Genomic DNA, 24,108 nt, shown 5'->3' with positions numbered 1-24,108 from the left:
GTTTATATATAATATTTTGGTCAGAGTATTGATTTATTCATTTGGCTCAAATTATGACATGTGTGATCCATGTGACAATAATGGTTGAACAGAGGATTATCTACATTCTTCTCAGAGTATGGTCCACAGGCCATCAGAATCAAAATTACCCCGGCTTTATGAGAAATGCAGAATCTCGGCCTCCGGTCCCAGATCTACTGAATCAGCATGTGCATTTTAACAAGATTCCTGGGTGGTTAACACATTAACTAAGTCAGGGGTTCTCAACTCTGGCTACACATCAAAATCACTTAGGGTGCTTTTAAAGTGTTGGATTCTCAGAACTTATCTTGGACCAATTAAATCAGACTCTTTAAAGACCTAAGGCACAGGTTATCTTACATGCTCACCATGATTCTAATGTGCTGCCCGGTATGAGGACGATGGGCTACGCAATGCCCAAACAATAAATAAATTCACTGAATTCTGAAAGGGCAAAAAAGAAAAAGGAAGTCAAACCAGTTACTTTGTGTTTGGTACTATTTTACAAATGACTGCTTTTTTTTTTGAACTGTTCATAAGTTTGCTTAGCTACTGTGTGAATGAACGTTGCCTATTGAGTCTCAACCTGCCCTTTGTATTTTTAAATCAAAAAGAGGAATGCTTTGCTATTCAAATTAATTAAAATGAGATTTTAGGTTTGTTTTTCAACTTCACTTCCTTTGCCAACCTTATTTTCCATCCTGACAGTTCTAACTGCTAAATCTCAGACACTGCACGTTCACACCTCTTCACCTTTGGGTGCACTCACTCCTTCTTGTCCGCGTGCTCAGTTCTGTTTTTACCTCAAACATTCCCTCATTACTCTAGCCCAAATGGATTTTCTCTCCCTTGAATTCCCATGCTGCTGCTGTTTCTGTCATGCACTCTTACTTTATAGTCTTCTATTGTTAGTTCCACTATGTAATGAAATAAAATTACCTTTAAAAAAATTCTACATGTAATCTCTGGCATTAGTAATCTGTTCCAAAATATTATGCAAGAATAGGAAAGGAAAAAATAAATCATAGCATAGTACATATGGTCGTCATTATGTAGATGAGAAAACTGAGTCTCAGAAATGCAAGGTGACAGGCTAGTGAGATTCAGCACTTAGATATTTTTTCTAACATGATCTGACACAAAGCACAAGAGGAGGTTTGGTTCACTATAATTTTTATGTGTGTGTTTCCAACATAGTACTTTAATTATAGTTCCGGGGCCAATTAAGAATATGACTAAAGTAAAACATATTGAAAGATAACTCATTCTTAAAGTCAGTGTCCACTCTTATGATTTTTCTTTTTTAAACTAAATTGATTTCTTTTGTCAGAAACTTATTGAAGCTTGAGAAGTAGGGACAAAGGAAGATCGTCATAATATATTCTTTCTATAAAGTTACTTTTTAATTACACAAGTAATATCTGAATAACATTTACTTATAAAAAATTATAACATAGATATGATAAAATCTCTTGTCCAAAACCCCACATACAGTTCCTGCACTTTACCAGTTTATATATCTTTATTGATTCCTCAGAACTAATCATTTATATCTGTATACATCCTTTACGACATTTTAATGTACTTAAATACACAAATGTGATATATAAGGTCATACAATTATGTTTGCGAACTCATCCTAGAAAAAATGCTACATACCTCATTGCTCAATATCACTAAGGTCTCCTTCAAAGTACTCCCCTTGGGAAGTTATGCACTAATGCCACCCTTCAAAGCAATTTTGGAACTTTTTTTCTGGAATGATCATCAGAGCTGTCTTCGTATTACACTCGATGTCCTGAATGTCATCAAAATGTTTTCCTTTCAGTATTTTCTTTACCTTTGGGTAAAGAAAGAAGTCATTGGGGGCCAGATCAGGTGAATAGGGAGGGTGTCCCAATATAGTTATTTGTTTACTGGCTAAAAACTTCCTCACAGACAATGCCCTGTGAGCTTGTGCATTGTCTTGATGCAAGAGCCATGAATTGTTGGCGAAAAGTTCAGGTCATCTAACTTTTTCACACAGCTTTTCCAGCACTTCCAAATAGTAAATTTGGTTAACTGTTTGTCCAGTTGGTACAAATTCCTAATGAATAATCCTTCTGATATCAAAAAAGGTTAACAACATTGTTGCAATGAGTTCGCAAACATAATAATTTTTGATGATGGCAATTTTTGATGTTTTATCATCTAAAACATAGTACTCTTGGGAATTTTATTTGTTTGTCTAAAATGTGTAAAACCTGGAAAGGATATGTAATCCAGGAGTTGACAGAATTAAGTTTCAAAAGTATATATCATCTCTGTGGAATAATACTCTAAAGCTAGACAGATAAAAATTTATCTAGCGTAAATATTAAAGCCTTGCATAAAGTGCAAGTAACAAATGGAGAATTCTGATGTGACATTAGTTTATATGAAAAAGACTTAGAAGTATGTTTATCACAGACTCAAAATTTAATAAAAATTCTAATACTTGGAAAAGTCAGTAGTTCTTATCTCTAAAATAAGATTCCTTTAAAAATATCTGAAATTACTCCTGGATATATAATTTTAGAAAGAAAATATTAGATTAGATAAACTGTGTACATCCAGTTTGATATACAAAATAGTGGACTAGTAACTTTAAAATGTGGAACTTATTTTGTGACAATATATTTTTCATATGTATATATTTTCATTTTCATAAAAATAACACTGCCATGTAAAAGAACATTGTTTTGTTTTTGCTTTCTTCAGGTTAACTCCTCTAGTTTTATTATAGTACAAAATATTCATTACAGATCAGATGATTTTAGCATGAAAATGTCCTGTAATGAGGCATTGCAATAGTATTCCTTCTCAATGTGTATATCTTCTTAAGTAAGGATTTTGCTCTGTGGAATTAATCTCACTCAATGTAAAACTAATTGTCTATTATAATATATTTTAGTGAAAAATATTCACACTCAACATTCTTTGCCGTAATGTCTGGAATTGGGGCATGGGAATTCAGGGACATTCTGTGCATGAAACATGCTTTCCCATGCGAATGTCAACTTCTCTGCCTGATTTTTACTTCGACATGTGCCAAAAGACATAAATTTTGAGTAAAAATATTTTCCTAACAAGAAAATTTAGAAACTCTTAATTCACCGATTATCTGAAAAGCTATCCCAACATTTGTGAATATTCTTGTTTAGTAATTTCAGATACATAGGTATTGATTATAGAGGATACAAGGAATTACAGTTTCTGAGAAATAAATTGGTTTGCCTTCTTAAAAGAAGATTGATATTATATTCATTTATTATGACCTTGATTGATCATAAGACACATGAGGTCTGCCAATTAAGTTCATGAACTGGATGCAATGATGTTGCTAACCTTTTTTGTTATCAGAGGGAATATTCATTAGGAATTTGAACCACCTGGACAAACAGTTAACCAAGCTTACTATTTGGAAGTGCTGAAAAGGCTGCGTGAAAAAGTTAGATGACCGGAACTTTTCACCAATAATTCATGGTCTTACATCACGACAATGCACCAGGTCACAAGGCATTGTCTGTGAGGGAGCTTTTAGCCAGTAAACAAATAACTATATCGGAACACCCTCTCTACTCACCTGATCTGGACCACAATGACTTCTTTCTTTACCCAAAGATAAAGGAAATATTGAAAGGAAGGCATTTTGATGACATTCAGGAAATCAAGGGTAATACAACAACCGTTCTAATGCCCATTCCAGAAAAAAAGTTCCAAAATTTCTTTGAAGGGTGGTGGCTTTGGTACATAGCTCCCCAGGTGAAGTACTTTGAAAGTGACCTTAGTGATATTCAGCAATAAGGGATGTAGCACTTTTCCTAGGATGAATTTGCAAACATAATGATCTGACCTCACAGGTGACCAGTAGTCTTGACCTCTTTTTAAATGTCTTCTCTCTAAAATTAAAGTAACCTCTCACATAAACACGTTGAGTATTTTAGAAAACGGAAGCCTGACTGAAGCTGAATCAATGAAGAAAATGTACTGATGTATTTTTAAGAACTCCAAACCATGATTATATTTAATTGATCTATCTCTGTCCTGATGTCCACCATAGCACATGAGAAGGAGATTCAAGGGCTTAACTCTATTACTAGCTTTTCTCAGCAGTATCAGAATAATAATAGGTGTTCCACTACTAGTGTGTGTTTTTTTCAGATAGAGCAGCTCATTGTAATACTTCCCTCCAGTTTTCTTGTCCCATGGAAATATCTGTGTCTCAGATCTGTCTAATTAACCAGTATGTGAAAGTATAAAATTGTGAGGCAATCTTTAAGTTCATCGTTGCTTGGCTTTAAAAGGCTCAATAAAGGTTCTACCTACATTTCCTTGTTTACACCATAGAGCCAAATGGATCAAACAAGCACAGATTTGTGACAACAGAGTCCGTGCCTTTGTACAGTATAACACATATCGTGAATCAAAGAAATATTGTGCCACTTCTCCGAAGCTGACATTGGAATGGCATTGTAATCCTGGCCATCTGTCTTCCTCCTCTAGATGTCGATGAATGTGTGGTGGTGAATGGAGGCTGCCAGCAGCGCTGTATTAACACTCTGGGCACCTTCCACTGTGAATGTGATACAGGATACAGACTTCATACTGATGAACGCACCTGCCTAAGTGAGTAAATATTAGAACCAGCTTGAAGCCGTTTTCATTGAAAATCAACCTGCCCATGTAGAGGCAGGAAGGGAAGGTTTTTGTAAAAATATCTATAGAAGCTACCAGTATGAAAGTACAATTCTATTTCTTAGAATATAAGAAGATTTTTTTGATATTCGAAAGCTAAGACAAAAAGATGGGGAAGGAAATACAGAAATTAACATCCACAAGCAAAATTTGAATCCCCAAATGGGTGAACGTTTCCATAGCATATCATTCTGCCATCTGTGGTAAAGTATAAATTTGCTAGCTGTTGCTTATACACAGCAAGGACAGCACAGAGCCACAATGACGGGAGGATGCTGGCCTGTTACAATCAGTAGCTACAATGTTCACTCATCACATAGCAGATTCAGAACTGGACTCATGATTATCAAAGCAAAAATCATAGCAGGTTATATGCCAAGCAGTTTAGAGTTGCTCAAGAATGGTTAAAACTACATACATTAAATATGCGGTTTGTCTGTCTTTATTGTACATCAACATGTTCTTGGATATTTTTTGTGCATTAGCATTATTGTTTTAAGTCTTCTTTGTGTGTTTCTGAATTCTATACATTTCTTAAAATGAGTATGGGCTTTATACAGAAGAAAAAAAAAAACAACAGTAAAATTTGAAAATACCATGCTCCCTGTATGATTTACAGATGTTCTTTTTTGTTTTAGCTGAAATAATTTACATAAAAGGTTTTTTTGTTGTTGTTCTTGAATGAGGATCCTCAGAGTGCATCGGGAAACACAAATTTCATCACCAAGTCCCTTAAAAAAACAGTTATTATATTAAAAGAATAACACCTTATACAGCACAATTTAATTGCTGGCTAATTCATTTAGGGCTTGTTAAGTAGTCCATCTACTCAAAACTATTGGTATTTTATAACTTTTCTGTAATTATGAAACTTCGAATAGAAATCAGCTGATTTCACCTAGTTTTATAACATGTGCTCTGTCTTTCTTTTTCTAAACATGTCTTACAGGAAATGAGAGCAGGCCAAGGGAAATAGCTAAAAATGTCCTAGTCAGAGGTTTGATTTTGATAACAGAAAGTGGAGGTTCTGAGAGGGTAAAAAAAAAAGACTTTTCCAAAGTCCAGTGAAATAGATAGAAGTCATACCCTAACATCCAGGGAACTCAGTATCATACTGAATGTATCTGCAGCAGGCACAAGTGGTAGGACATATATAATCATGTAATTAAAATACCTTTTTCTGTTTGCAGGATTTGGTTTTAGCAATAGGAATCCCTTTCCCATTCCCATCCCCAACCTATAAGGTCTTCAGCTGGTAATATCCTTAAACTCCCATATCACTTCTCTCAGTTACAAATATTTAGGAGCAGCAGGATTATCTTTACATGCAATTGCGGTATTTATCGGTAAAGGTGGACCGGGTGAATTTTTGTGTCCGATGTAAAAAATATTTTGCAAAGTAGTGATTTATATAAATCTATGATATTTGGTCTTTATGATAAGGCAAAATAAATACACTAGTAGCCAACAAAATTAAACTTATTGGTAAAATTAATTTTCTAAACCCTAGTAGTTATTAGCTATGTAAAATCATTAAGCTCTATCCTTATTCCTCATCACCACTGCCCTTGAACTTTCCAATTTTTGTTTTAGTGATATCAAGTCAAAATGGAGTTAGATAGGACATTATGGTTTATCTTTTCGATTTCTATTCCTTAAAGCTCAATTCCTATTGTACAAATGAATTGATAATATGGTAATTTATTTCCAGCTTTATTTGGTGAGCTTCTCCTTCTGCAGAATTTCAATATATATATATGTATATATATTAAGTATATATGTATATATATATATATATTCAATATATATGTATATATATTAAGCTTGTGAGAAATAAAGCATTTAACTCCTTGGATGTCATTCTACAGAAGGCACTTGACCTTCATGGAAATTTTGATGCCTTTCTCATATGCATGCACTGAAGGTTTGGTTTCAAAGAATGGTCTTAAGAATCTCAGTTGACACAATTACAGCAGTCTTGTTAAAAATGAGCTCAAGAAGAATTTAAGCACTTTGTATTTAAAGATTAATAACCTGAGACTAAGGACAAGAACATTTTGTTTGCTTATTTGTGTTGAAGGAAAGTGTTTACTTAGAAAACTAGTTTCACATTGGTCTGTATTTTGAGATATATTGTAGGAAGGCTCAGATATTTTTAAAAACAGGAAAATTAAATTAGATCACTTTCCTTTTGGAATTTTTTACATGGTAGGAGGCTGAAAATTGTAGTAGACAGAAATTCATCGTGACCCATGGTAGAGTCAGAGAAGAGAAGATGAAGTTACGGAATTTTACTAGTCCACTATTTTGGAGTACTTGAAATTAATTCCCTCCATTTCTTCCTTCCTCCCTCCCTTTTTTTCCCTCCTTTGCTCCATTCTGCCTATCAGCCCTAGATCTACGCTAGTGTGACTTTTTGAATTAGAGCCTCCAGTGCTTTTTACACTTTTTTTTTAGTCACAGCCACAGGAAGGTAAACTCTCTGCACCCCCAAACACTTACAGAGTTACAGATTATTTCATTTCAAAAACAGGTTCCCTCTCTAAGAGCAGCACATTTGTGGTGCCATACGGCCAGCAGTTATTAGTCAGCCTCTGCTATAATGATAATCACACAAAGTGGTGTAAGAGAGAGTCCACAGTAGCTGGCTGCAGTGGCAAGAAATGTGACAGTTCCTGGCCTGCTGTCATCTCTCCTGAAAGTCAGCATTAGGAAGGCCAGTCTGAGGAAATGTCCCACGTGTGAAAAGGATCACAGCATGTGAAACCTGCTGTGACACCTGGTTGGTGACAGGGCACAGACACAGCACGGGAGGTGGACAAAAGTGGAATTCTTGCCAGATTGGCTTTGCTGTCGGTGGTCTCTATTAGTTACCTCGCAATTTATGTGCTTTTAAATTTCACTTTATTTGGAAATCAAAAGCTTAAAGTGGAAACTAGATTTCGCAATCACTGGAAAGACAGAGATGTTTATATTCTTATGAGTCCACCATTAAATCTTATGCATGTGGAGTAGGGACAGCAGCACAGTGGGATCTAAGTTGATACGTGGCCTTCAGCTTAAGTTCTTAAATCACTTAATCTCTCTACGTCTTGGTTTCCTCATGTGTAAAATATAGACATTGGACAAAGTGACTTTAAAGTTACTACATCTCTAAAGTGTAGTAATTTTATGGAATTTTCATAACTACGAATTCTTTAAAAATCATCTGTTAAGCTGCATTTTTTAAGACTCTATTGGATTATGTGCAGTAATTGTTTTAAAAGTGTTTAGAAAACTTAGACTTTAGGAAATCCAAGCATAAAAACAGAGTGTGAGAATTTTATAGAATTTTAAGAAAAATGAGTGTGGAACTTAAGTGTTTTTATTGAAAAAATAATACTTTGAAGCTTTTGTAAAAATATTGTTTTCTATATTATAGGATCATATCTGAGAGAAATTCAAGGAATAATCTAGCCCAGTCTCCTACCTTAGAGATAAGACTTCTGAGAGCTAAAAAGATCAAGTAACTTTTACTCTAAAAAGGGGAAAAATAGTTTTCAGGAAAACCTGGCTAATTCCACTCCTGATCAAATGTTTTAAAATAATTTCTGATAAATATAAAAATAGACTAAGAAAAATCATAAAGGTACTGTCAAACGAAATTCTCATATTCTATTTTAGTAAATAGAGCTGAGGGTTAAAACAATGTATTTTCATAATAGCTATTGATAAAAGAAAACTACCTTACTTATGTTACTAGCCTATAAGTGCAAATTTACCACTTCTCTCCTACATTTCTATGATATGTTCCAACAAGCCTGGCTACTCTTAATTCTCCAAGTAAGCCATGCCCTTTCCAATTCCACACCTTACTTCACTCTTTACATAAACTCTCACCCCCAAGTCTTTGCCTGTCAAAACTGTTTACCGTGTTCCATATTAAATGTCAGTTGGCCAGTTAAACCTTCTTTGGTTAGCCTAGCCAAGGCTTTCTCTCCTCTCCCTCTCTCTCTCTCTCTCTATCTGTAATTTTATGTTGCCTTAATTACACGTTATAACATATAGTTTTATATATGTGTAATTGCACTTCAGACCTACTAAAAGATACTGATGGCCTCCTAATTATCAGCATCAAGTGGAGTCTTTTCCATACCTTTCTTGATGGCCTCTGACACTGGTAATCACTTATTTTTCTAAGTCTTCCTCTTGACTTCCTGACAGCATAATTTCCACCTTTAACGGCTGCCTCTTTCTTCTTACATTTGATTACCAGGGTTCTGAATTTGGATCATCTTTTTCTCTTTGCTATGGACTGCATTGTGTCCCCACAAATCTACATGTCAAAGCCCTAAGTCCCAATGTGATAGTATTTGGAGATGGGGCCTTAGTGATAATTAGGTCAAATGAGCTCTTGAGGGTGCTGCCTTCATGATGGGATTAGTGCCATATCAGAAAAGACATAGAGAAGTTGTTCTCTCTCTCCACCATATGAGGAGGAAGTGAGAAGGTGACTATCTGAGGCCAGGAAGAGAGCTCTCACCGGAAACCAAACTCTGCTGGACCTAGATCTTGAACTTTCTAGCCTCCAGAACTGTGAGAAAATAAAATTCTGTTGACTAAGACACCCATCTATGGTATTATGTTATGGCAGTAAGATAGCCTCATCTATTCTCCTTTATTCACCCCCTGTCTAGCCTATCTCCATTTTGCTTTTCTCCTTTTAGAAATGTCAATATATGTAAAATATCTGGCAAGTATTAATTAAATATTAGCTATTATTATAACAGAACATACAAAGATATAAGGATTTTACCCAGATGGGTTTTCTTGTTGGAGTAAAATTCAAATTGTTATAGTGTATTTAGCTTTTAATCTTGGCCAGTGTTATCTATTATAAAAATGTATTATCCTTTGATAGTCTTTAATTGGTGATTTTCTCCTTTGTTTCAAAGCAGACTTTAGTAGGCATTACTAAATATTAATAATGATAATGTAGACTAAACTCTTTCTATGTGGATAATTTTTAACAGCCAGGGGCTAGATACCAAAATAATTTCTATTACCCCAAATTTTTTTCTGTATTTGCTATGTAATTTGCATTTCAACTACCTTGTAAGGTTTTAGCTATAATTTGGTATACTTCGCAAAATCTTTCTTGAATTTCCATTTTTAATAACCTTGTGAAATATGCTTAGCTCAAATCTCCATTCATAATCATGTTCTTCCCTTGTTGTATTTGTTGAAATTGGCTTTCCCAGAGGAGTGAAATAATTAAATGATTGAAAGTTTAATGTTTGCATATTTTGCTTACCTCTCTTTCATGCCTTTGCACATAAGTTTTATTAACATCTGCATTCACATGTAAACAAATGAAATCACTGATGTCTGCACAGAAAAACCTCAGATAAACAACATTTTAATTATTTTAGTCTTTAATACAAGAATTCTTCATTTTCAGTTGCTGGGAATATTTAGGGTCTGGGTTTTTTTTCAATGGCCCCTTTTTAGTCTCATTAAATGGGGGGAATACAGAGGATGGTTACCTGGAACTGAACACTGCAGATTTTTCTGTGTGATTATGTGTGCATAGTAGAGTCAGAGATCCTATGTTAATTTCAAATAAGCAGAAGTTGGGCAGCAAGAAGAAGGTAAAGGTACAACCTCCAATATGGTTAAATAAAGATATTCTTAGTAAAACTTTGAACTTGGATACATTTTCTTATATCATATTTTTATGAGTTACACATTTTAAGATAATGCTAAACTTAGAAAAAAAAATTGAGAAACCCATTAGAGGTGATGGTCTTCACGCAATGGATTCTTTTATTCTTGATTTCAGTGTTCTCATCAGTGATGCCGAAGTTTTGTTTGATAAAAAGAATATAAGATTCTAGGGAATGCAAAGAGATTACCCTCAAACTGGAGATGAAAGAGTTTAAAGACTTTCATTATAACTACCTTTCAATTAGTTGCATTATTTATGGAGACAAATTAGAAACAGAATTCATTTCAAATGACAGCTGATGTCTTGAATAGGGCTATGTCAGGTTAAAAAAATTGTTTAGATTTTCAGGCTGATGGCATCTCTCAGTCATTATCAGATTCATCGCCCTCACAATATTAATCACTTTTGTGTGGTAGATGATAAATTTCATTCCCAAAAATTAAATTTAAGGAATACTTTCTCTCTGCCCTCCTTATCTCCAGTCAGTGGCCTTGTAAAATAGTCATAAGCTTCTCAAGTTTTCATCCAGAATGTTGATTATTAATCCAACTCAAAAACTTTTTCCCTCTATTTGGACTTTAGGAGTATATTTATAAATCTTCCTGTTTTCTACAGTTTTTCTGCAGTTTGCAGAGTTGGGAATGTAGGACTTACAGTTGTCTGAATTCTACTGCATCATAGAAGAGTTGTGTGATCTTGGCCCAGTTTCTTAGTCTCTCTACTCTTCAGAGTCCATGTCATCTCTGTCTATCTGTATTTATACCTAATAAAACCAAGATAATAATTTGCAAAAATCAATATTGTACATTGAACATACCTTATAAAGAGGAGTGTATTTAATGCACTTGGATAGGTGCCAATAGGGAATGGGAGAGATTGAGAGTGGACTCTGGGACTAAAAACAAAACAAGAGTGCTCCTTCCAAGGACTGGGAAATGGTAAGAATTTTCCTGCAACTGAACGGTATGATGAACTGTACCTTCCATATCCGAGGTTAAAACAAAACAAACCGATGAAACATCAGCGTAGTAGTCTTCATACTTCCCAGTTAGTTACCTTTTCATTTCTTCTTTCTGTCTATGTGAAAAGTCTCTTCACGTCTTCCTTCAGAAGAATCTTTAGGATTCTTTTTTTTCTCATTTCATTTATAAAATATTTTTTAAAGTGAGATTTTTATAATATACACCTATTTATTTTTTTTATAAAATAAAAAAACTGGAGATGAAAGAGTTTAAAGACTTTCATTATAACTACCTTTCAATTAGTTGCATTATTTGTGGAGACAAATTAGAAACAGAATTCATTTCAAATGACAGCTGATGTCTTGAATAAGGCTATGTCAGGTTAAAAAAATTGTTTAGATTTTCAGGCTGATGGCATCTCTCAGTCATTATCGGATTCATCACCCTCACAATATTAATCACTTTTGTGTGGTAGATGATAAATTTCATTCCCAAAAATTAAATTTAAGGAATACTTTCTCTCTGCCCTCCTTATCTCCAGTCAGTGGCCTTGTAAAATAGTCATAAGCTATTTTACATAAGATTTTTATAATATACACCTATTTATTTTTTTTATAAAATAAAAAAATCCCTAATGTTGATCAATAAATAATTTTGTTTTCCTATGTTTCATAAATAATTTTACAGTGTATTACAGAATACCCACTCTGTAGGTTAAATTTAAATATGAAGAGATAAAAACAGTATACGGCACATAGCTCAGTAAATGGTGGCTTGAATTAATAATTTATAGTCATTGTGTATCAACTCTTGCATCATTTCCCCACAATCAGAGCACCTTTTCAATGCACAGAGATACTGAGAATGGGAGACTCTGAACTGTGTGCCACCAGAATTATAAGAGTTTAACGTTAAATTATTCATTTATGAAAATAGAGCATGGGATTTAAGATTGTGAGAAAAATAATGCAAATCTGAGAAAAGCATATCTTGGAAAACAATATTAACAATATTAACTTTATCATATTATTCCATAAAGAAGCTGTGTGACTTTGAGTTAGTCACTTAACTGTTCTATAACCCAGTTTTTCCACAATGGTAGGTAGTGAAGAAAAGTCACAGTATAGATGAAATCTTTAGTGTGGTGCCTGAAACAGAGCAAGCTCTCGATAAATATTAGCTAATATTATTACTATTAGTTCTATACTTGCAGTTACCTGTAGTTACAGGACTAAATAAAATTATGGAAGGTCAGACACTACAGGTATAAACTTGCTTTGGTGATCGGATGGCTTTTTTCTGTTGCTAAGTTTTTAAAGAACATACATCATTGATTCTTTTAACAACTCCCTGCTTCACATGCTTTTTATTTTATTTTTTATTTTTACTGCTTTTAAAGTTTTAAAGCAATATTCACAACTATTTTTTCATTGTATGGTAAAAATATTCCCATTCTCTTTTATCATTAGGTTAAAGATTTATATCTATTTCCAGAAGCACCGGACACAGCAAACTTCAGGCAGCTTATACATTTTCCCAGGGGGCAAAGTTTTAAAAGACATTAAACGTAAACTAGTGTTGCCTACATCTAAAAAAAGCAGGATTAAGTGCTTGCAAATACCAGATATGAGCATACAACTGAAATCTAAATCTAGTATCTCAGTATAGATTTCTGGATGCTCATAAGGAAAGAGACACATGGCTTCAAACTTTGCATTTTCTAACAATCATAGAGATTTTATTTTATTTTTTGGAATTCAATGATTTCATCATCTATTGCTGAATATATATCTCTTATTCTTCAGAGAAAACAGAAATCCTCAACTAAAGAGACTCCCCACTTTTACTCCCATCCAGAAACTTCGGTATGAACTGCCAGCTCTGTCGGCTTTGCTCTTCACTCAGAGGAAAAGTGTTTTGCTGTTTTTTCAGTCTAATCACATCATGCCCTCCACTTAGAAGCTTGTTCCTAATCTTATATCCTTTTTTCTCCTCTACCATCAACCTCTTTCTATCTTAAAACAAAACTCCTTTTGAAAATTAGTTTTTCCAGGGTTATTCATAAATTATTAACTGTTAAGTTCAAGTAGCACTTTTCATTCATTTTGCTTAAAGTCTTGAAAGTAATGATTTCTCCTTCCTTCTTGACATTCTGTCCTCCTGGGGTTGTAGGATACACTTTTTCTTGGTTCTCTTCCATCTCTATGTTGACTCTTTAACTTCTTTTACGTAGTCTTTTTCCTCTGCTTGCCTCCAAAATTTTAATGACCTTCAGGAGGCCGGTAAATAGCAGGAGGGGACACAACGTCGCCATATAACCTTTGCTGAAATTCTCTCCCAGGCTATGTGGTATGATAATTTACAATCTTATTATAATCCCAAGTTTGGGAGCTTCAGAAGATTCTCTATGTTTCCTCCCAGAAAATAAAGAGTTGGCTCATTCTGATTTTGGCCCTTTCTCCACCCTCTCATGTGTGATCATTTCCACTTTCAAAGCTTGACCTACTACAGTTAGCTAGAAGTAAATGATGCCCAAATCAGCATTACTAAATCGATCAATATCTTTGTTCTCTTGACCCATAGATCCAGCTACTGTCAGAGCCCCTCAATGAGCATATACCCCAGCCTTGGAAATTTGAGGGACCTAAAACTAAATATATCTTTCTCCCCCATCCCAGTCCCCTACCTTTGCACCTTTCCTCTTCTCTTGTGTTTAACACACTAGAATGATTGCCCATCTTAGTGAGTAGTGACAACTCAGGCTACCCAAGTACAGCTGGAATAACTCATGGCTCCTCTGCTCACTCCACACATCTAGTTCCCAGTAAAACCAGTGGACTCCTACCTTTGTAATATCTTCCAAATAGTTGTCTCTCCTATGAGGGCTTTCGTTCAGGCTCTCATAATCACTCACAGAAAGGTTTAATGCACTTGACTCTTAACTGGCATCATTCTTCATACTGGCCCCCTTTAATCCATTATATAACCCTTCACAAACATGTTTGAAAATGTAACTTAAAAATATATTATTTTATATTAATATATTATGCTTAAAACTCCTTATTGCCTCTACACAGCTTTTAGAGTTATCCAAAATCCCCTTACTATGGCTTAAAAAATGCTTCAGGGGCTGAGAATTGTTTTTGTTTTGTTTTGTTTTGTTTTTCTGTCTCACCTGATATGTTTCTAGTTTGCACTCTGTACTCCAGGCTCACACACTGAAAATTTGCAATTATCTAAGTGAGCCACAAGGTTCCACATCACCACACCTTTCCTCTTAGTGTTCCCTCTGTCAAACACACCCTGCTTCTGCGCCTGCTTGTCCTTTGGCTTGCAAGTCAACGCTTTTCTTTCTCTCCTCATAATCTTCCCTTCCATACCTCTCTTTACCTAACTGCTACTTGTCTTTCAAGATTCAGTTTAAAATTTCCTCCTCTTAGGAGACTTTCCAGATCTACTCCCATACTTATAAACCAAATTCACCCCCTTTTTTAGATGAGTTAAAGATTCTTTTGACGGTGGGATACAATGTAAAGAGATGAGTGGCAAAACTCTTTGTTACTTATAGCTCCAGAAAAAAGAAAGGTGCCACTCAGGGTTACACATTGGGCTACACCAAAGACAGGGTGACAGTAAGCTGGAACTATAGGAGGCAGGTTATACAGGGCAAGTGGGGTGGGGTTAGTCTGAGTTCACCATCTCCCTGGGATTGGATATTTTGAATAATTCCAAAAGACCAAGGAACAAGGAGCCATGCACAGGTGTTAGGTACCTGGGACCTCTGGCAGTTGGATATGTGTGTATCATAATTCAGAAATATTATAGCCTTATAAGGGAAGTAGTTGAGGAGAAAGCTCAGCAAACCATCTGTGAAGACGAACTGAGAGTTTTAGCCATGACTTCAAAACGGAGTCAAGACAGCATTTGTGAAATACTATATAATACCACCACACAGAGAGTCAAGGGCACATCTGTAACATAGAAACTCTCACAATGGATTACAAAGATTTCTCTTGCTTGCTTTTCCCATTAGATTTTAATCTCTTTTGTATCCTCAGTACCTAGCATGTGACTGAAATAAAGTATTTAATTTAATTGTCTTTGTATTCATTCAGTGCTTAAAATATAAAGATCTTTGCAATATCATGCTTTGTTTAGAAGTAGGAACACTTTTGTCTGTCTTAAGATCTGTTTCTCTTTATTAGATAAGAATTATATAATATATGGCTTTGACTTCTAGAAAAACCAACACTAAATTTAAGGCATTATTATAGAGACTCCACTTACACTGTGTTCCTATTTTAGCTATCTCTACCCCACTTTATCACTTTTGTTTTAGTGGTTCCTTCCCCCTTTCCTTTTAAGCCTTTGGGTGAGTGGTCAATTATAGATATGTTTTAGACCATATGCTGCCTCAAATTATCTTTGGAAGCAAATGAAATATAAATATAATAAAACTAACTAAATTCAAGCCTAGATTTTATCACCTGGCTCCTTGCAAAAATATCATGGACAATATTTTAAATCCCAGATGTAGCAGAGATATATACTTACCATTCAGTTAGGTGATTTTTGTATTGGTTCTTTGAACTCTCAGGTCTCACTGTCAGTGCCAAGGCATGAAGGAGACAGAGAATGTCAGGAGAACAAAGACTGGCCTCCACACCACTAAGCTATATAAAATATATGATATAAAAATATAGTTTTTGTAGGGTTATTATGAGAAATCAAAAAACATTGGCACCAAAAAGCTCTAAGTTAGCATACCGGCTGTGTGAATGTGGAAATGTTGTTAAATGATAACAATGGCTAATATTTATGGAGTGCCTAAGATATATACATATATATATAATGTGGTTCATAATGGGAGTTGAGGGCAAAGCTGTGGGGAGATTTAGGGTGTCATTTCCAATGAGGATAGGACATGGAGTAAGACACAAATCCTCAGTGAAAGGGCTGGGGGTCACTATTCAGAAGTTCTGGCTGAGTACTGGATCATAAGTAAATACATACAAATTCTGAGAATTAGAGATTTGAAGGCAAAGTGAAGGGGGCATCCTCAGTTATGTGCCAACGTTAAGGTTCATACTGAAGCCAAAGGACACAGGTAGGAAAGGAGTTTGAACTCTGACATTGAAAGCTTTTCAGGGGACATCACTTTACCAGCCATAAAACAGGAATATAAACATCGACCTAACCTTCAAGAACATATGTCTCCTGCCCCCGTCGCCCCCACCACCACGACCACCACCGCCGCCCTACAGTCTTGCTGTTAAGGTAGATTACGACAGCTGGCATATGGAGCACTCCCAGGGAAAGGCAGGTCTCCTCAAGGCTCAGTCCTTTGGGTTGACATGCCATCAAGAGGCTGAGCAAGTTCTCTGCCTTCAAACATATTAATTAGTCCAGAGATTCAAACTTTAGAATCTAGGTAATTACAATCTGGAAGTAATTTTGGCAATGTTCATTAGTAATAATAACTACTATGGTTTATAAAATATTATCTCTAATCCTGGCAACAACTTTAAGAGGATGGTATTATTGTGTTTTTTTTAATTTATTGGGATGACAATTGTTAGTGAAATTACATAGATTTCAGGTGTACAATTCTGTATTACATCATCTATAAATCCCATTGTGTGTTCACCACCCAGAGTCAGTTCTCCTTCCATCACCATATATTTGATCCCCCTTACCCTCATCTCCCACCCCCCTCCCTCCTTACCCTCTGGTAACCACTAAATTATTGTCTGTGTCTATGAGTTTTTGTTTCTCATTTGTTTGTCTTGTTCTTTTGTTGTTTTTGGTTTATATACCACACATCGGTGAAATCATATGGTTCTCCGCTTTTTCTGTCTGATTTATTTTGCTTAGCATTATACTCTCAAGATCCTTCCATGTTGTCACAAATGTTCCTATATCATCTTTTCCTACCACCGAATAGTATTCCATTGTGTATATATACCACAACTTCTTTATCCATTCATCTATCGAAGGACATTTTGGTTGTTTCCATGTCTTGGCCACTGTAAACAAAGCTGCAATGAACATTGGAGCACACTTATCTTTATGTATAAATGTTTTCAGATTTTTGGGTAGATACCCAGGAGATGGATTGCTGGATCATATGGTAATTCTATTCATAATTTTTGAGGAACCTCCACACTGCCTTCCATAGCAGCTGCACCAGTCTGCATTCCCACCAACAGTATGAGGGTTCCTTTTTCTCCACAGCCTCTCCAACACTTGTTACTATTTGTCTTGTTGATGATACCCATTCTGACTGGGGTGAGGTGATGTCTCATTGTGGTTTTTATTTGCATTTCTCTGATGATTAGTGATGTTGAGCATTTTTTCATATCTCTATTTGCCATTTGTAAGTCCTCTTTGGAGAAATGTCTCTTCAGGTCCTCTGCCCATTTTCCAACTGGGTTGTTTGTTTTTTGTTGTTGAGTTTCATGAGTTCCTTATATATTTTGGATATTAGACCCTTATCGGAGGAACTGTTTGCAAAAATCTTCTCCCATTCAGTTGATTGCCTCTATTTTGTCGATGGTTTCTTTTGTTGTGCAGAAGCTTTTAAGTTTCATATATTCCCATTCGTTTATTTTAGCTTTTACTTCCATTGCCTTTGGAGTCAAATTCATAAAATGCTCTTTGAACCCAAGGTCCATAAGTTTAGTACCTATGTTTTCTTCTATGCAGTTTATTGTGTCAGGACTTATGCTTAAGTTTTTGATCCATTTTGAATTAATTTTGGTACATGGTGACAGATAGCAGTCCAGTTTCATTCTTTTGCACATGGCTATCCAATTCTCCCAGCACCATTTATTGAAGAGGCTGTCTTTCCTCCATTGTATGTTTTTAGCTTCTTTGTCAAAAATTATCTGTCCATCTTTATGTGGTTTTATTTCTGGGTTCTCAATTCTATTCCATTGGTCTATGTGTCTGTTTTTCTGCCAATACCATGCTGTTTTGATTATTGTAGCCCTGTAATACAAACTAAAGTCAGTGAGTGCGATACCTCCAGTATTGTTCTTTCTTTCTTAAGATTGCTTTGGCTATTCTGGGTCTTTTGTGGTTCCAAACAAATCTGATGATTTTTTGTTCTATTTCTTTGATAAATGCCATTGGCATTTTGATGAGGATTGCATTAAATCTGTATATTACTTTGGGTAATATGGCCATTTTAACCATGTTGATTCTTCCAATCCATGAGCACAGAATGTCTTTCCATTTCTTTGCGTCTTCCTCAATTTCTTTCAAAAATGTCTTATAGTTTTCAGCATGTAGGTCCTTCACATCCTAGGTTAAGTTTGTTCCTAGGTATTTTATCATTTTGCTGCATTTGCAAAAGGAATTGTTTTTTGTATTTCTTTTTCTGAGATTTCATTATTAGTATATAGGAATGCAATGGACTTATGTACGTTGATTTTTTAGCCAGCAACTTTACTGTATTCGTTGATTGCTTCTAATAGCTTTTTGGTGGAGTCTTTAGGGTTTTCTATATATAGCATCATGTCATCTGCAAAGAGTGATAATTTAACTTCTTCATTCCCAATTTGGATGCCTTTTATTTTGTTCTCTTGCCTGATTGCTCTGGCAAGGACTTCCAATACTATGTTGAAAAGCAGAGGTGATAGGGGACAGCCCTGTATTGTTCCTGAAAGTAAAGAAAAGGGCTTCAGTTTTTCACCATTAATTATTAGATTAGCTGAGTGCTTGTCATATATTGCCTTTATTATGTTAAGATATTTTCCTTCTATACTTCTTTTATTAAGTTTTTTAATCGTAAATGGATGTTGTATCCTGTCAAATGCTTTTTCTGCATCAATTGATAGAATCATATGATTTTTGTCCTTTATTTTGTTTATGTGATGTATCACATTGATGGATTTGCGAATGTTGAACCATCCCTGTGCCCCAGGGATGAACCCCACTTGGTCGTGATGAATAATCTCTTTAATGCATTTTTGTATTCGATTTGCTAGAATTTTGTTTATGATTTTTGCATCTGTATTCATCAGAGATATAGGTCTGTAGTTTTCTTTTTTTGTGTTGTCCTTACCTGGTTTTGGTATCACGATAATGTTGGCCTCATAAAAGGAGTTAGGGAGTACTGTCTCTTCTTCAATTTTTTGGAAGAGTTTGAGCAGGATTGGTACTAGATCCTCTTTGAAGGTTTGGTAGAATTCACTAGTGAAGCCATTTGGTTCCGGACTTTTGCCTTTGGAAAGGTTTTTGATGACTGATTCAATTTCTTTACTGGTGATTGGTCTGTTTAGATTTTCCAGTTTGTCATGGTTCAGCCTTGGAAGGCTATATGTTTCTAAGAACTTGTCCATTTCTTTTAGGTTATTGAATTTGGTGGCATATAGTCCTTCGTAGTATTCTTGGATGATCCTTTGTATTTTGTGGTATCCATGATAACTTCCCCTTTTTCATTTCTGATTTTGTTAATTAGTGTCTTCTCTCTTGTTATCTTAGTGAGTCTAGCCAAGGGTTTGTCAATTTTGTTAATCTTTTCAAAGAACCAGCTCTTTGTCACATTAATTTTTTCTATTGTCTTTTTGTTCTCTATTTCATTTAGTTCTACTCTGATATCTGTTATTTCCTTTCTTCTGCTGACCTTGGGTTTCAGTTGTTCTCCTTTTTCTAATTCTTTAAGGTGTAACATGAGGTTATTTATTTGGGATTTTTTTTTGTTTCTTGAGATAGGCCTGTAATGATATAAATTTCCCTCTTAAAACTGCTTTCGCGGCATCCCAAAAATTTTGGTAGGATGTATTTTCATTGTAATTTGTTTCTATGTGTCTTTTGATCTCTCCTCCAATTACTTCTTTGACCCAGTCGTTCTTTAAAAGTATGTTGTTTAATCTCCATGTATTTGTGTTTTTTCCTGCTTTCTTTTTTCAGTTGATATCCAATTTCAAAGACTTTTGATCAGAGAATATGCTTGGTATGATTTCAATCTTCTTAAATTTCCTGAGGCTGATTTTATGTCCCAATATATGGTCTATTCTTGAGAATGTTCCATGTACAATAGAAAAGAATGTATAGTCTGATGTTTTAGGATGAAGTGCTCTATATATGTCAATTATGTCCATTTCATCAAATGTGTCATTTAGGGCTGCTATTTCATTATTTATTTTCTCTTTGGATGATCTATCCATAGCTGTCAATGATGTATTTAAGTCCCCTAGTATAATTGTGTTTTGGTCAATTTCTCCTTTTAGTTCTGTTAGTAGTTGCTTGGTTATTTCGGTGCTCCCTGATTGGGGGCATAAATAATGACTGTTATGTCTTCCTGTTGTATAGTCCCCTTTACCATTATGAAATGTCCATCTTTGTCTCTTGTTATTTTTTTCACCCTGAAGTCTGTTTCATCTGATATCATTATGGCTACACCTGATTTTCTCTGGGTACCATTGCTTGGAGTGTCAATTTCCACCCTTTCACTTTGAGTGTATGCTTGTCCTTGTAGGTGAGATGTGTCTCTTGGAGACAACATATGGTTGGATTTAGTTTTTTGATCCAATCTGCTACTCTGTGCCTTTCTATTGGTGAGTTCAGTCCATTTACATTTAGGGTGATTATTGATATGTGAGGATATCCTATCATTCTATCTTTAGTTTTCTGATAAGGCTGTGTCTCTATTGTTTCTTTGCCTTTTTGTTATTGTCTATTATTTCTGTGTGGTGGTATTCTATGATGTTTCCCTCTGTTTCTTCTTTTATTACAGTACATATTTCAGTTCTAGAATTTTTTTTTTAGTGGTTACCCTTAAGCTTATGTAAAAGTAAGTTTGATATTTAGAATGTTCCATTTTCTTCAGCACGCTTACTTTCTCCATTCCCATATTCCGGTTCAGGCCTTACTCTCCCCCTTTTTATGTTGTCACGAATTGTCCCTGTTGATGGTGGTCAAATAGCCTCCTTTAGCGTTTCTTGTAGTGCAGGTCATGTATTAGAAAATTCCCTCAGCTTCTGGATGTCTGGAAAGGTCTTTATTCCTCCTTCATAGCTAAAGGATATCTTTGCTGGATATATTATTCTTGGCTCATAATTTCTCTCTTTCAATGGTTTGAATATTCGGTTCCACTCCCTCCTGGCTTGTAGAGTTTTTGCTGAAAAATCTGATGATAATCTAATGAGCTTTCCTTTGTAGGTTACCATCCTCTTTTCCCTGGCTGCCTTGAGGATTCTTTCTTTGTTGTTGATTTTAGACAGATTCAATACAACGTGCTTTGGAGAAGGCCTGTTGGGATTGAGGTAATTAGGTCTTCAATTTGCTTCTTGGATTTGAGGATCCAGTTCTGTCCACAAGTTTGGGAAGTTCTCATCAACAATTTGTTTGAATATATTCTCTGTTCTCTTCTCTCTTTCTTCTCCTTCTGGTATGCCCATTATTTTTATATTGCTCTTTCTGATGGAGTCAGAAAGTTCATGTAGAGTTGTCTCATTTCTTTTAAGTCTCAAGTCTCTTTCTTCTTCCATCTGTGTAATTTCCAGGTTTCTATCTTCGATGTGGAGGAAAGATGATTCTGTGTTTTATTGCATCTCGTTAAGTTTTTTCAGGACTGCAATCTTGAATTCTCTGTCATTTAAGTCACATATTTCCTTATCTTTAAGTTCCTTTTCTGGATACTTTTCACTTTCTTTCTGATCTGCCTTGATGTCTTGGTTATTTATGGCAATTACTGATTTATTATTTCTCTTCCTAGACATCTACAGGAGTGGCTTCTGCAACAGGTTGATAGGAAAAGGTCTTTCTCTTGTTTTCCAGTACTTGTTGGTAGAATGTTTTATTTTCTCTCCGACTGCAGCCTTTTTTTTCTCTCTCACATGGTAGTGTTATGTTTTCTCTGCACTATTCCAGCTTCTCACACAATGGGGGGATTCCCTGGGAGACGGGCTTCTCCTCTGTTAGTAAATTGCCTGGGTCACAGGGTGCAGTGTCCGTGTGGGTATGCAGAGAGCTTTTAAAGTTCCAAAGCTCTTCCTGCACCAGATTCAGTGCCCGTGTGTTTCAGCAGTTCTGTTTACTCCTGCAGGGATCCACCCAGATAGGTAGGACCAGGGGCAGGGTCAGTTGTGAGAGGTAGCCCAGAGCAATGGCAGTGACCACCACCACAGCCGGTCCTGCTTCCACAGCTCCCTCCCCTCTGCCGGAACCAGCTGGGCCGCGAATCCATGTCCGTGGTCCACAGTTCTCAGAACAGCAAACACCCCGTTCTTTTGATCCAACAATGCCACCGTTCCACCTCCAGCACCAGGCAGGTGGGGGCAGGGTGAGCTCTGGGAGGGTAGGAATGGGGCGGCTAGTTTCAGTGCCTAAGGCTTCCATTCTCTGCTCGGCAGTGAGGGCCCAAAACTCTGTTTTCAGCCTTCTTCCCTCAGTCCTTTCTCCTAGGTCTCTGCCCTGAGCATTGGGTTCAGCCATGTTATATGCTGCCCCCTCAGCCCTGTGGGCCATAAGCAGAGCCCTAGCAGTCCGAGTTCTTCCCTTTCCCGCAGCTGTGGTAGTTCCGGAATGCATTGAGCTCGGAGCACTGAGCCAGGTCTGCGTCCTCCGCCCACTCGGCTCTGTCTCCGCACTTCTCCCTTCCCTCCTCCCCCACTCTCACGATTCGCCCACCTTTAGGTGAATTCAGTAGTGGGCCTCTTCATCTTGCCCATCCGCTGTGCAGGGAGTTTCCTGCATAGTCACTGTTGTTCGACTAGTTGTAAATTCCAAGGGCGCTTTACAGAGGCTCACCTCACACCACCATTTTGATGACGTCTCTCAATGATATTCTTGTTTTAAAGATACTGAAACTGGGGTTCATGGGGGTTAATATTACAACTTTGGAATCCCAGACTTGGATTTACAGCCCTACAGATTAATGCTCTGCAGTCAATAGGCACCATGGGGAAGTAAGTATACTGAAGTATGCTTTATACTTTTTGAAGGAGACAAAGGAGCCAGGTATACAGCAGGAGGAGACACAACATCTGCCATATAACCTTTGCTAAACTTCTCTCCCAGGCTATGTGGTATGATAATTTACAGTCTTTTATCATCCCAAGTTTGGGAGTTTCATAAGATTCTCTAGGTTCCCTACTAGTAAATAAAGAGTTGGCTCATTCTGTAGACACCCAACTGGTTGGTCTGCGCTGTGGTAGGTTGGCCTTCTGTCTGGGCAGGAATACAAGTCAAACTCTTAAGCTTTCACAACAGAATGTCAATCTTGCTTCCCCAGTGTCTGGTGGCTAAATCTTATGGCTCTCACTTTAATTGACAATATAGAAATTCAGCACTACAGGCCTGTGTTAGAGGATTTGACTGTGAACTGAATGAGAGCCAACATTCATCCAAATCTCCCTTAAGACATCTGATATACAGAGTGTTTAGCAGAAAGAGCATAAGCCTTGGCACCAAAAAGCTCTAAGTTAACATCCCAGCATTGCACCTCCTAGCTGTGTGAACGTGGGCATGTTGTTAGATGATAACAATGGCCAATATTTATGGAGTGCTTGTTATCTATCAGGGCACAGTGTTAAGCACTTTATAGTCACTGTTTCATTTAAACCTCATAAAACCCTGTGAGGTGGGTGCTATTGTTATCCCTATGTTAACAGTGTGAAAAAATGAGACTTAGAAAGTTTAAGCAATTTGAGGAAGGTCAGTCAGCCTGTAAGTGGTAGAACCAGGGTATGCCTT

General features: G+C 36.1%; 1 protein-coding gene across 9 annotated transcripts in view; it reads left to right on the top strand.

The window, feature by feature from the left end:
- The window catches only part of LOC308505216 (multiple epidermal growth factor-like domains protein 6), a 607,252-nt gene that overhangs the window by 424,108 nt on the left and 159,036 nt on the right, over window positions 1–24,108 (top strand). For all 9 annotated transcript variants that reach the window (XR_013994480.1, XR_013994481.1, XR_013994482.1 and 6 more), the window contains exon 5: window positions 4,546–4,668. Coding sequence is in view for 1 of the 9 variants with exons in the window: in XM_081067036.1 (XP_080923162.1) it covers window positions 4,546–4,668 (123 nt within the window). In the remaining 8 variants the exon portion in view is untranslated. The remainder of the gene's footprint in view (window positions 1–4,545; window positions 4,669–24,108) is intronic.

Source organism: Rhinolophus hipposideros (assembly GCF_964194185.1).
Source record: "Rhinolophus hipposideros genome assembly, chromosome: 2".
In the NCBI taxonomy this organism is placed as follows: domain Eukaryota; kingdom Metazoa; phylum Chordata; class Mammalia; order Chiroptera; family Rhinolophidae; genus Rhinolophus; species Rhinolophus hipposideros.
This window is presented reverse-complemented; position numbering and strand designations above follow the sequence as displayed.